This window comes from Halyomorpha halys, unplaced genomic scaffold (genome assembly GCF_000696795.3).
Source record: "Halyomorpha halys isolate HHAL.00 unplaced genomic scaffold, Hhal_1.1 Scaffold450.1, whole genome shotgun sequence".
NCBI lineage: Eukaryota > Metazoa > Arthropoda > Insecta > Hemiptera > Pentatomidae > Halyomorpha > Halyomorpha halys.
Window position 1 is genome coordinate 93,948 of NW_027111919.1, and position 13,457 is coordinate 107,404.

General features: G+C 27.9%; 1 protein-coding gene across 1 annotated transcript in view; it reads left to right on the top strand.

The window, feature by feature from the left end:
* Window positions 1-9,708: 9,708 nt before the first annotated feature.
* The window catches only part of LOC106682909 (CAP-Gly domain-containing linker protein 1), a 457,329-nt gene continuing 453,580 nt past the window's right edge, over window positions 9,709-13,457 (top strand). Inside the window, exon 1 of the mRNA XM_067049830.1 lies at window positions 9,709-9,858. Within this exon, the coding sequence (XP_066905931.1) occupies window positions 9,850-9,858 (9 nt within the window). The 5' untranslated portion in view covers window positions 9,709-9,849. The remainder of the gene's footprint in view (window positions 9,859-13,457) is intronic.

Genomic DNA, 13,457 nt, shown 5'->3' on the forward strand with positions numbered 1-13,457 from the left:
AGTATTCAATTGTATGCATCTATAATCAAAATAATCTAATATAATATTTTGTGATTTTATTTAGAGAATTCATATTTAATCAGCTGGGTAAATAACTTCTCTCATTAATAGTAAAAAATAATACACAAAATTTTGTACGATTCAACAAATTAAATTATAATGTAACAAACAAACAACAAATAGAAATGACTGAACAAGAATACCTTACAAATGAAAATCAAGAAAGACTTGACATAGTGAGAAAAAGTTTACCAAAGGTTATTAAGAATGAACAGTTAAAAGTGAAATCCACCAATAAAACACAAATCATAAATGAACCTAAATTGTGTCTAATTTGTGACGATGATAAACCAAAATCACCAAAAAGATGGAAATGGAGTCCAATAGACGAAGAAAATCCATTTGTCTGTATTAAACCTGTCACAACAGAATAATTTAATTAGAGACATGATTTATTTTGCAATCAAGAAAGCATATCAGAAAAAAATAATTATAATGATTATTTCCAAAAAACAATTTGGTGTAGGGAAACTTAGGTTTTATTGTAATAATATATTTGGCAATAAAATAAAATCAGAATCGAACATGGCATTTACTTTTTGAAGAGCACAAATAAAATGAAATTGTTTATTTAAATAAAGGAACAGTTAATAAAATACATTTAGATTCGGTCAGATAGTTTTGACAAAGGTCACTATTAATGCTGCTCCTATTATCTTTATTGTATTTTTTTTTTTTAATTTTGTTTTTTAATATCCTCCTATTGCCAAGATTCAGAATATTATAGTGTTTATAATATTTTATTTTTATATTGTATTGTAGAGTACTTTTGCTCTTATAAAATGGATACACTTTTATTTAAAATTGATCGTTTAATCATCCATGGAGCTATTTTCTCAAAATATAGACCACCATTTTTGTTCACTTTAGCATAATATTTAAAAATGATCAATTTTAATACAAACCACTGGGTAAATGGATAACCGAAAACATAGTATTATTGGATACATTATAGTATTAATAATAAAGTAGAAAGTACGCCTGTTGATAAATATATCAAAATAAAATATATCTATTTATTTTATTTTGATATATTTATCAACATAGTATACTTTTGAATTTATTTTTTGCTATTGTAGATTTACTCTTACAGGCTGAGGTTTTGATGACTATCCAACCTGTTGCTGCTTTAGTATCTTCCTTCACTAATCCCCCTTCCCCCCCCAAAAAAAACCCTTCGCTTAAAAATTTTGTTAAAAATTTTTTATAAAAACAAAAAGACAACAACCATCATTTAGAGAGAAAAAAGTTGATTAATAACTATGGACAAAGACAGTACAGTAGTAGATTGATTACATTATTATTTATATACATATAAATGTGAGAAATAAATAAATTATACACTGTATTTGATGTGATGATAGTTATTAATCAACTTTTTCTCTCTAAATGATGGTTGTTGTCTTTTTGTTTTTATAGCCCTGATGAAGACCTGAAAATCAGGTCGAAACGTCGGCATAAATAAATATTTTTTTGTTTATGTTGTTTCTTTGCTGACCGCACCCCCCGATCATCTTCTCCAATCTGTAATCTACGGTCAACTATCTACACCTCATTACAATATTATTTTTTATTTCCAATGCCCAGCAATGTTTTAATAAATTCCTTCTTCACCCTTATAACCCACATAATCTGAAGTTTTATGACATGCTCAAACTATCTGAGCTGATTTACATCAATATTTATTTCTTACAATACATTGAAGATACATATACATCTTATTGTTTGGGAGTGGGTTATACTTTTTGACACCAATATAAATACAAATTATATTGAATAAAACAGAAAAATTAAAATATATCTTTTATTATGCCAACACCAAGAAAACAGAACTCAAGTATCAAGAAAAAATATTATACCCTAATATTAACTTTCATGTTAATATTATTATATAAAATATTGATTTATCAAATTTATTCCTGCAAATTGTTGTTAGAACTTCTCTGTTTTAAATAATATATTATATAAAAATATAAATAACTAAATTTCTCTTCAGAATTAACTTCTAAGATTGATGAAATAAGAAAAATTGTACTTTTTTCATAGGTAAATATGTTTCTTTTAAAAGTATTATCTAAATGTTTGATGGAACTGGCATGTTTAAAAAAAAAAATGCTTAATGATGTACAAAGTTTATATGTTTTTTTATAAAAAGTGGACTTGACACCATTAATGTAAAGGTGTGTGTATCTTTTGATCTATAATGAAATTTGATAATCTCTAATCTTATTAATCTTAACATTAAAATTGATGTAATATGAGTTAAAATCAAATGGAGAAATATTCTTAGATGTTTGTAAATAAGTTCCTCAGCTGAACTTACTTCCAAGTTGATGCTTAGCATTATATTTCTAATTTTATTTTATCTTGTTTCCCCTCAAACTTTTGTCAAATGCAACTTCTCATGTTGTTAGCTTTTATACTTGCTAGTGATGATCCATGATTCGTTGGTATTTGTCAATAATATGAAGAAAAGTACACTTTTCCACTTTTAATTGTATATCAAACAGCCTATGGACCAGTTATAAAATTAACACACACAAAAAAAAGTAAAACATCATAGTCATGAGGACAAAACAATATCCATACACACACACTTTACTCCTACGGCTTTAAACATAAAAATATTTAAAGATTATTTTTTTGGCATTTATATTGTGTAATAATAATATCAGATTTACATAACTAAAAGCCCCACCTTTGAGAGGATTGAGTCTGGTTTTAATGTAAAGAATTTACAATAATTATCATTACTTCATTGATAAAATTGTTTATGTTAATTTAAAATAAAATAATTATTTGCCAAATATAATTAAATAAAATATTTTTATGCTGTTTATGAACACTTGACTATAAATGATTATTTACTGTAGGTTCTTTATTACTTAATTCCATAAACCCCTATTTCTGCCAACAATAGCCCAAGTCTTCTATTCTTTGCACTATCTCATCTCACCATCTTGTAATTGGTCATTCTTCCCACCTCTTGTGTTTCTCTGGTATCCATTTTGGACCATCTTCTTGTGTCAGGTGTGGCAACATGACCAGCCCACTTCCATTTCAGTTGTTGTGCTTGGTAGACTTTTAATTAATTTTAGATTGTATTTTTACGATTTTTCATTATTGTTTTCCGTTGCCGACCATGTCTGAGATCCATATAAAATGGCCAGGTCTACATAGGAAACCTAAACCTTTGCCTTTACTCCTGAAGGTAGTCGACTTTTAAAAATATGTTTCATCCACTACTATTTTTTCCATACCATGCTAATCCTTCTATTTACTTTATATTTTCTATTTTTAAATGCAATGGACTGTCCTAAATAAATATATTGCTTGACAAAACTGATTTCCAGGTTATTAACTTTGACTTCTGTTTTCTGTGAATCTGTCATTTCTTTGTTTTGTTGATATTAATATTTAACCCAACGGATTCACATCTCACAACGAGTTTGCTGACAATTTTGTTTCTTCTTAGTAAATGAATTGGCAAAAATAACTAAAACTTCCAGCTAACTTGTACACATTTATAGGTATGTCATTTTCTTCCCAGTTTAGCTTATTGAACACATAATTCAGCGGCAGTTGAATAAAATTGGGAATAGTGGACGACCTTGTTTGATGCCTCTTCGGATTTCTACTGTTCTATTTTTCCTATCCATGGTTAATTTATAGCATGAAATTTATTAAATATTAATTTGTATAATATGTGTATATACAGTTTTTAAAATCGGTTATCATGACTATCATCAGTTGAGTCCCAGGCTTTAGGCAAAATGATACAAAAGCCTTAACCTACTCAATATTTCATATTTTTTATTTTTATAATTAATATTAATACATAAATTGGGGTTTTAAGAAAACAAACTTACTACCTCATTATAAAAACAAGAGAATACTGTTTTACTTGAAAACAACTTTTTAAAAATAAAATTACTTAATAATGATAGTACGAGTATAATTTTATATTAATTATACTTTTACTATCTACTAATTCCAGTGTCCTAGCGTTTTTTTCCCACTCCACAACTTCCACCCCTGATGGCAGGCCTAAATATGGTAGTTAAAAACTTCAATTTGCCTATGAATGTTGAAGACCATTGTGTTTTATGGCCTAAAACCCTAACGAACAACTTCACCTTGAAGGTTTTGTCCAATCCCGAAATAGATAACCGTTAATTGTGCTGGAGAATAGGTCTGTAAATAAACATTTATTACTGTAATTAATAATAACAAATAATAACAAATTATAATTGTATTAACTCATATCACTTCACGGACACAAGGGTGCCTTTATGAACATAAAAAGTTATAATATCATAGGTTGTCACCCCCTAATCTCTACATTTTTTTTATTTTGTTTTGATTTTTGTTGTATCATAACTATGTCCTTTGTTTTACCTTTAGAGGTTATTGTTAATTTATAAAATTGAAATGTCCGTAAAAATTCATCATAATCGAGGAATTTATTCATTCATCATGGCCGTTTTGTCTCCTTGAGTAATTGAGGAAACTCAAATTATGATGACAGATTCTTACCGGAAATTAATACTCCGAGTGTATTTAAATATAAGGTTTTCAAGCAAACCTTGCATAACGCAACTATAACACAAAATTATTATATGAACTACTGTTTCGGTGAAACTTTAGGTTTTGAAATGACTGCAACAAGTCGGGGAAAAAATCAATGCATTTAGGGAAAATAAATATAGGTTTAATTTAGTCGGTAGGAATGAAGTTAATTTTATTGCATTCCATTATATTATATTAACTTGAGTTAATATAAGAACCTTAATAGTGTATTGCACATTTGGTTAATTTTTTATAGTAGACATATTATACCTTTTAGTGTTCAGAGGGCTTTGGTTAACTCCTCACTGAGATATGATAAAAAAATAATCCAGAGAATTTCACTTTTTTGAGATGTTCGATAACTTCTTGTCAGGTTCAAACTAAGTTCATAGCGCCTAATTCATGCTCAGAAAAATTTTTAAATAGACATTAAATAAGTCTATCATTTTCACTTCTTTATTGCAAAAATCGAGATTATTATTATTTGTATGCTGTAGCAATTATTGTTTTCATTTAAATGAATTTTATCTAAAAAATTAAGTATGCGATAACTCTCATTGATTTGAAAAACAATGGTTTTTGGAAAAATTACTTTAACGTTCATGTTTCGACCAGCTTCTCCACTCATTTATGTTCGCCTATACTCTAGAGGTATTCATGATCTTTAGTTTAATATGTTAAATGGAGAAATATTTCCTTCTTTTAGCATGTTAAAACGATATAACATGGTTGAGAGTCTGTTACTAGGTCTGTTAAATGGAGAATGACGTTACGCAACAGACCAGCTGAACTCGTCACCATTTTGTTTGTTGTTGTGTTAGGTTATTTTCCAGTAGTTTGTTTTTCGATTGTGTTAATATTGTTTTGGGTGTTTTAAAAACCAATAAACCCATGGATGACAATAATAATAATGTAATGACAGTTGTTAATTAGCTTATGTCGAGCCTCTTCCTCACAAGTTAGAAGATCAACAAGAAACTCAGTTTAACTTTCACTTTTCATTTAATTTAGACATGTTTTAAGAAATTACTTTAATTAAAACTTAGAAGTAAACAATAACATGTACTTTTGGAAGAAAAGGTTACAAAACGAGTTGCCCAGAAAATCCGCAAGAGCTGTTATGCATTTAACATGACTTTAAATAGGGCTGCTCACAATCCTACAGTCACAACATTTAACATGACAAAACATTTTACATTTAACACAACACCATGAATACCCCTTCTGTCTCCATCGACTTTCACCATCCGTGTTACTTAAGGATGATGCACTGGGATCTCCTGTAGTCTTTTTACCTCGTGGCGATGGATATGGGTCTGGGGTCTCTGAGCGTAAATATTTTTTCATAATTAAAATTTCTATTTCTGTTTAAAATTATTTTTTGTACCTGAAAAAATTTAGTACATCTGTCTGAGGTTTTATGTTACACGTCAATCTTGGGAGGAAAAGGAGGGGAGAGGGATATATTGCTATATATTTTTGGCAGTGTCTAAAATTGTGCGGTTCTTTATTTTATGATTTATTTTCTTTTATAGTAAATCATTTGTGTTGTAGAATGTTGCGTCCACTATTTCTGTCCATACTTTCGTCGGAAGAAATTGTATTCTTTATTGGATGTTTTAGCAGAACCAAATAGTTATACATCGGTGTTTACGATTTCGGAGGTAGTGGTGTGTTAGATTAATTTATTTTCTTGAAATGAGACGCTTCTCTGATAAAATATCTTGTTGCAAAGCGATTTGCAATTTGAATTTGTGATTCCATTTTATTTTTTTTTATTCATAAAAAAGGTAAATAAAGTATATATTTCAGAAAAATATAACATTGACGTCTTCGGTATTTGCTATTGTGAGGCTTCGACTTAAAAAAAAATTAAAAATCATCTTGTCGCTTAAATTGATATAATTTCAACAATGACTACAGCAGAAAAATTCGAAGTTATTCCTGCCAGTAGGGGACATTGTGTCAGAATGATTTATTTCATCTATAGTCATAAAAACTATCTATCGCAAAAAAAAAAGTATCAAAACCCTTAAATTAGGATCTTAAAGTAGGATAAATTTTCTAAAATTTGAGTCCTAATAGAACTCTTTACGTTCAATATTTTTAGAGCTATGGTTTTTCAAACCCCAATATTTCTTCGATCACCGATACGACCATAAAACTTTTTATGGACAAGATAATTTTAACAGAGGAAATAATTAGAAAAAAAGTAATAATAAATGGAAACGTTTTTAAGCGGGACTAGATAACTTAGGGAATTTATTCTCTTTAAGATGAAAAAGATAAAGACGGGAAACATTGGGGAAATTTTTTTTCCACAAGAGAGTTTGGCCAAAGGTAATCCGAGGTTTTTAACTTGTGGATAGAAAACAATAGAATTATTATCAGGTCTATGGTTGGATGATGAGAGTTTTAAGAAGGTGATTGGAACCTATTACGATTGTCTTTGTCTTGTTCGGATTCAATTACAGTTTGTTAGCAATTGCTCAGTGACTTAATGGTTCAGGTCCTTTAGTAATTTTTTAGATGATATGTCGGAAGGCGGAAAGGACAGATATATTTGAAAATCGTTAGCATATATATGATATTGAGTGTGATGGATGAGGAGGGGAAGGCCATTAATACAAATAGCAAAGAGAGTGGGAGATTGAGACTAACCCTGAGGGACATCCCAAGAGTGGGGTATGGTCTTGGATTGAAGTTGACCTGGGACGACTGCGTATTGTGACCGGTTTGAGAGGAATAGTTTAAACCTGGGATTTGCTCTGTTTGATAACAAATGGTTTTGAAGTTTGGTAAAGAGGATGTAATGGCATCTTTATCATATGCTTTAGGAAAATCTATATGTTAATTCTCGATGTTTAATGCTGGTTAATACATTATAAACTACTTGGTGGTACTTCGATTTGAGTGCTAATCGACATCTATACGTCTGATACTTCATAAGACACAGCTTTACAATAACCAATTGTTTTTTCAAATGTATCAACGGAATCAACATTTTGTGAATTTATAAGTAAATATTATAGAAATCACTGTTCTCACGAAAATGTTCAGTGTTAACTACTTTGAGCTAAATTTAACGTTCTTCAATTGGAGTGCTTATAGAAATTTGTAGATCCAAATATATACAAACAGAAGATAATATGAAGTTTTGCGAATGTAACGATCAAATATAATTTGATTGCGTCCTATCTTTGGTGGTTTACGTTCATATTTCCAGTTTCTGGGGTGAGTACTTTCAGCCTGCACGATCAAAAACGTTCTTCAGATTGGAAACTTTTCTTAGTCTCGCAACTCCCCTCCCCCTGCCTAAAGGCCAATGCATTTTTTATATACTAAATTAAACTATGTTTTTTTCTACATATTGTTTTCATCTGCGCTTTGCGTTCACTATCATCCCGAGATATATGGCTAGATTTGAATAGGGAATAACTTTTTAGTGAAATCAAGATGTATCAACTTTGATTCTTGAAGTTTCATTCTCCATCTTCAGTTTCTATAGTTGTATAATGGGTATTGCTGTGTTTAATGTTCAGCGATTTCCTGGTTTTCATTTCCTATGGGCAAAACTGCTGTATCATTTGCAAAGGTAACCGTCACGCCTTTTTCATCCTCCGAGAGAGTGGTATAGAGCCGAAAGAGTATTGTGCCTAAAACTCTCCCTGCGGAACACCGGCGCATATCTCATCAAGCCCAGAATATGCATCTACTTGTATTATTCTGAAGAATTTCTCAGATAAATAAGATTAAGAGCAAACCATATTGTAAAGGGAGAGTTTTATTATGCTTATAGATAAACTTTTGATGCCAAACTTGAAACGTTTTGCAAAATTCCATTCCTTACCAGCGTTTTATGGACCACTGGAACTCCAAATTTATTTCGAATACAGAAGCCAAGACTAATGCAGGACATTAGTCTGCATTTCTGCTATAAACTTTGTATTTATCTGTTTTTATTGTTATCATTATAATTTGTTTTTCATTATATATGTCAATTATTTCTTTTATTAATTATTTAAATATTAGTAATCCAGTTTGTTAATTTTTTTCTTCAATTCTTCAATTACATAACTATTATTTTTATGTTTCCTTTTTTAAATAATTTATTTTTATTATTTAAACTCATTCAATAATTATAATATTTCAAATAGTTTGAATATCTCGCACGAGACTAAATTCGCATATAATCAATTTTTAAAACTTTTTTTTTTGTTATAATATTCATGTAAGGCCCAAAAGACCAATCTGATAATTAAAATTAATTAAAAAAAAAAAACAGCTGAGCAACTTTTCTTTTTCTGTACCTGATCTATGCTTGTATATAAATTAATGTTAAAAAAAAAAAAATTAAAAAAAATTTAAAGTCTTTGTATATATATTTTTTCAGTATTTATATGAGTGTTTATTTATATTATACCTTTTTAATTTTATAGTACAATAATTTTTGTTGAAAATAAATTTTAAAGAATAGATTAATATTAGGTATGTTCTAACGATCAATTCCGACAGTCAAAAACTGTACCGAGCATGCGCAGTACTTGTTTTTCTGTTCTCAAACCTGAACTGCGCATGCTCCGTGTTAAAAGTGATTATATAGTGATAATGATACACTATAATTGTACATCGACAAATAGGGTAATTACTTATTTATTATTTTTTTTTAGTGCTAGTTTGGTACTCACATTTATGTTAAACGAGCTGATAGTGTTATTGATTTGTAAGAATTTATTTTAATTCCTATTTTTAAAAACAAACTATTGGAAAATGGTGGTCATTAATCATGCTATGATTTAAAAAAAAAACTTCACAAGTTACATCTTTTGAATGTTGACACAATTTTTTTTTTGGAGGTTTCAGTTCGTATGTTTGCTTAAAATTATAGTGATAATACGTGCGCCGTATATGCTATATACAATAATTATATAGTAATAAACAATTATTATTATGTAAACAGACCTATGTAAGGCGTTATATTTGTGACTTATATAGAAATTGAGGATTAGCGGCCATGCGCTGTTTGTGGATTGGGCAGCGTGTTTATTGATCTCAACTCCAGCTCACTCTACAGCCACACTCTCGCCTTTAACCATGTCTTATCTGAGTTGTAGATAAAGTTTCGTTCATAACGAAGTATATTTTTCGAAATAAAGATAATAGTTTTAAAATAATTTTTTTTTTTAGCAGATACGACGCGTGTTATGAACATCTGAAGCCATGTCAAAGGTGAGTCTTTAGATGTTATATTTATATCAGAATTTAACTTTACTTAGTATGTATTGCAAATCATGTACTCCCTAAATATCGCGGTACATATCTTAACTGTTGAATTATAGCCTTAATGTTTTTTTATAATTGCGTATCATAACCTTTCATAAACATCTTATATGATTTCTAATTTCTAATACATTCAGACATATGTTTAAAATCCTTAATTTTACAATTTTCCCATCATTATAAATAATATAAATTCTAATCAAAATAATATTTTGTAGCAGATCTTTATTATTTATATGTTATTTAACAATAACAAAATAACTAAAAATATAGATGTTGTCACTATATTTAGCCTTAATAACTAACCACAAATATTCGCCATAGTCATTTATTTAGTGAAATAAACCAAAAATAAAAAAAAGTATTAGATATATTATTCATAATCATAAACATTGTCAAAAGTTATACAATTAGATTGCAAATAAGTTATTTATTTTTCGACATGCTTTTTATTTTTTTGAAATATCTACTTCACTCGAAAATTACATCGAATATTTAACAGATGGTTTTAAAAATAAAATCATGAATATCTAATTGATAATACATATTTTGAAATTATTCTATTTGACATTTATAGCTTATTAAATATAAACTATCAAATAGTTTATAGCTTATTTTGGTTACAAATTTTATTGCTTATCTTATCTTAGGTTTATGTCAGGATATCAATATTTTTTATGGTTAATCAAAATGAAGCCATTGTTAATAAAATTATATCTTATGCAGTTCGAAAAAAAGAATCATTATTAATTGTGCAATACTTGCAGTTCATTTTGCAATATTTTAGAAACTTGTGGTTACTGGAGCCTCCATACTGTTTTTCATTCGATCCGATTCCATGCTGCTTATCTTTTCGTTCTGGAAAACATTTTTATATCTTTATATTTATTCATACACTTGTAAATAATTAAAATAGGATTTAAAAAAGATGAAAGTTCATAAAAAATATATCTTTTTATTAATATTTTAGAATAATTAGTTATAATTTAACATATTGTATATATATGTATATATCAATATTATCATTTCTGATAATAATATCGGCTATCTAACCTCAGATTAGTAATTTCTAGTTAAACGTCATGTAATTTTATTTGATTCGTATTACAATTTCGTTGATTATCTATATACATTCATAGATACAAGCACATATTTATAATAGATAATAGATTTCTAAGTGATGCAACGTACCTTTTTGTTTTACTAGATCATAGCTTTAAAATATGTAATCATATCCATTCACCTATTTGAATATTTTTGCTATGCCTTATTTTATTTCTATTTTTGAATATTTCGGGAGTTATTAAAACTTCACTGTTTGTGAGAATTTTTACTTTCACTTACCTATTTAGGAAATGTATTATAAGGGATATATCGCGATTGTGGAAAATTTCGAATACGAAAATACACACCTTAAGTCCACATAATCAGTCCCGAAAAATATTCTGTGTGTATTCGAACAGGCTAGATCAAAAAAGAAAAATTGTACTAATTACGTATTTAAAGTAGGTATATGCCTGAGATTTTTTAACAATTTTTTTTTCCTAAAATAGATCTACTTTATATTGCCAATTTTAAACTTTTTTTTTGTTTATTTTAAACGGCGGTTTTGATTAAACTATTTATTTCTATGTTCAGATAAGTGATATATAATCTAGATCTTTTTCTGACTAAAATTGTCTAAAAGAACTTAAATCCTAAATTTAATGTATTGGTGGAAAAATCTAATTTTTCCTGCCATAAAAAAAGTATTCATAAAGTTCGATTATGAACTTAAATACTTTCTTTCGAAGTCAACGTGGAGATTAAATGTTCAAACTTTTCTAATGTTTACATTATTTAATTTGAAATTCTGAAACCCATTTAGAAAAATCGAATTAGTAATTATAAGGCTCTTGTTTGTTAAATAGAGGGGAATACTTCTGTTTCATACTCACTCCTTATTACTTTGATGAAGGTGTAAATTTTTATTACAATATTGGAAAATATTCCAATTTGCCTATGAATAATTCTCTCTATCATAAAAAATGCTATAAGCAATATGAAATAACCAAATTGACCTAAAAATACAGACCTGAAAATCCCAATTTCAATGAAATTTTGTTTGTTATACTAAATCAAAAAGTATTTGACACGTAGGTGGTGAGAAAAAAAAACTTTATATAATTTTATATTAGAATGTTTATGTTTTTAGAATGTCGTTTTTTTGCCTTTATATATATATTTTTTTCTTTTTTTTAATACATTATTGCTGATTGTATTGAAGGATTATAAATGTATACAAATATACAAAAACTATATTACTTTAGCCATAAACATTTTTTCTAAGAAAAATCAACCCAAATTCATTTTTAGGGTCACTAAACTTTGGAGTTATGAATTTTTTCAATTTTTTTGGCTTGATTTTATGGAGAATTTCATCCAAATGATTTTTCCCTAAAAATAATTTATCCGTCCTACTTTTTTGAAAGCATCTTTTAGTTTTTGTATTTTTTTTTTATGTTTAAGATCAATTATTTCAGCCAGCAATATAATTTTCATATTTTAATTTAAAAAACACATCGAATAGTAATCTAATGTTAAAAAAATGATAACATAAAAAGTTTATAAAATTATTCAATTTTTGTTCTATTGCGCATTGGCAAGAATTATCAGACACGTGTATAATATTTTTCGATCTAGTATCACCAGATTGTTTTCATTGAAAATGGTGTTCTCATGCCAGTGTGATATTTTTTTAAAAAATATCAGAAAGTATTGTTTATCTTAAAAGATTAAAATTTGGTTCAAACATTGATAAATATTATAATCTATTATTCGATTGACAATTGAGTTATTGAAAAATATTTCCCTTTTATTGATACTCTATTTAAATAAGAACTAAGAACCCGGATATACTTTTCCCACGGTATAATTTTGAGTATTATAAAATTAAAACTTTCACCACTCTGTAACGAAAATGTTTATTCAATGCAGATGTACTCAAGTCAATATTTATAAACTTGTCATATAATCGTTTATTTCCAGTAGCATTTAGATACTTACGTTGCTTAGTAAAACCTAAAGTTTATCTTAAGATAAATATAGAAAACTTATTCGTTATATAGCTAACCAATTCCTTGTTATTTCAGTTTCATCTAATAAATATTTTTAATCGAAACTACTTCAATTTAAGCTTGATAAAATTCTATGCCTATATTTTAATGATAGTAACCTTCAAAAAGGATGAACAATTTTTAGGAAGAAAAATGTGTTTTTACTTTTAGAGTTTTAATAAAATTTTGAATCGATTTAAGTATTTATATTAAATGAAAATTTTCATAATCGAATGAATCGAATAAATCTTGTTTACGAAATTCAGTAAAAAAATTGTTTTTCTATTTTTTTTTTTTTTTATTTTTAATTTTATGATACCAGTGATGCGGCGAGAGGGATGCGCTGGGATCTCTTGAGCTCTGCTCTACCCCTCACACGTGGGGGATAGAGTGGGCTCAGGGATCCTCAGGTCGATTCTGTAAATATTGTATATATTATTTTGTCATTATGTT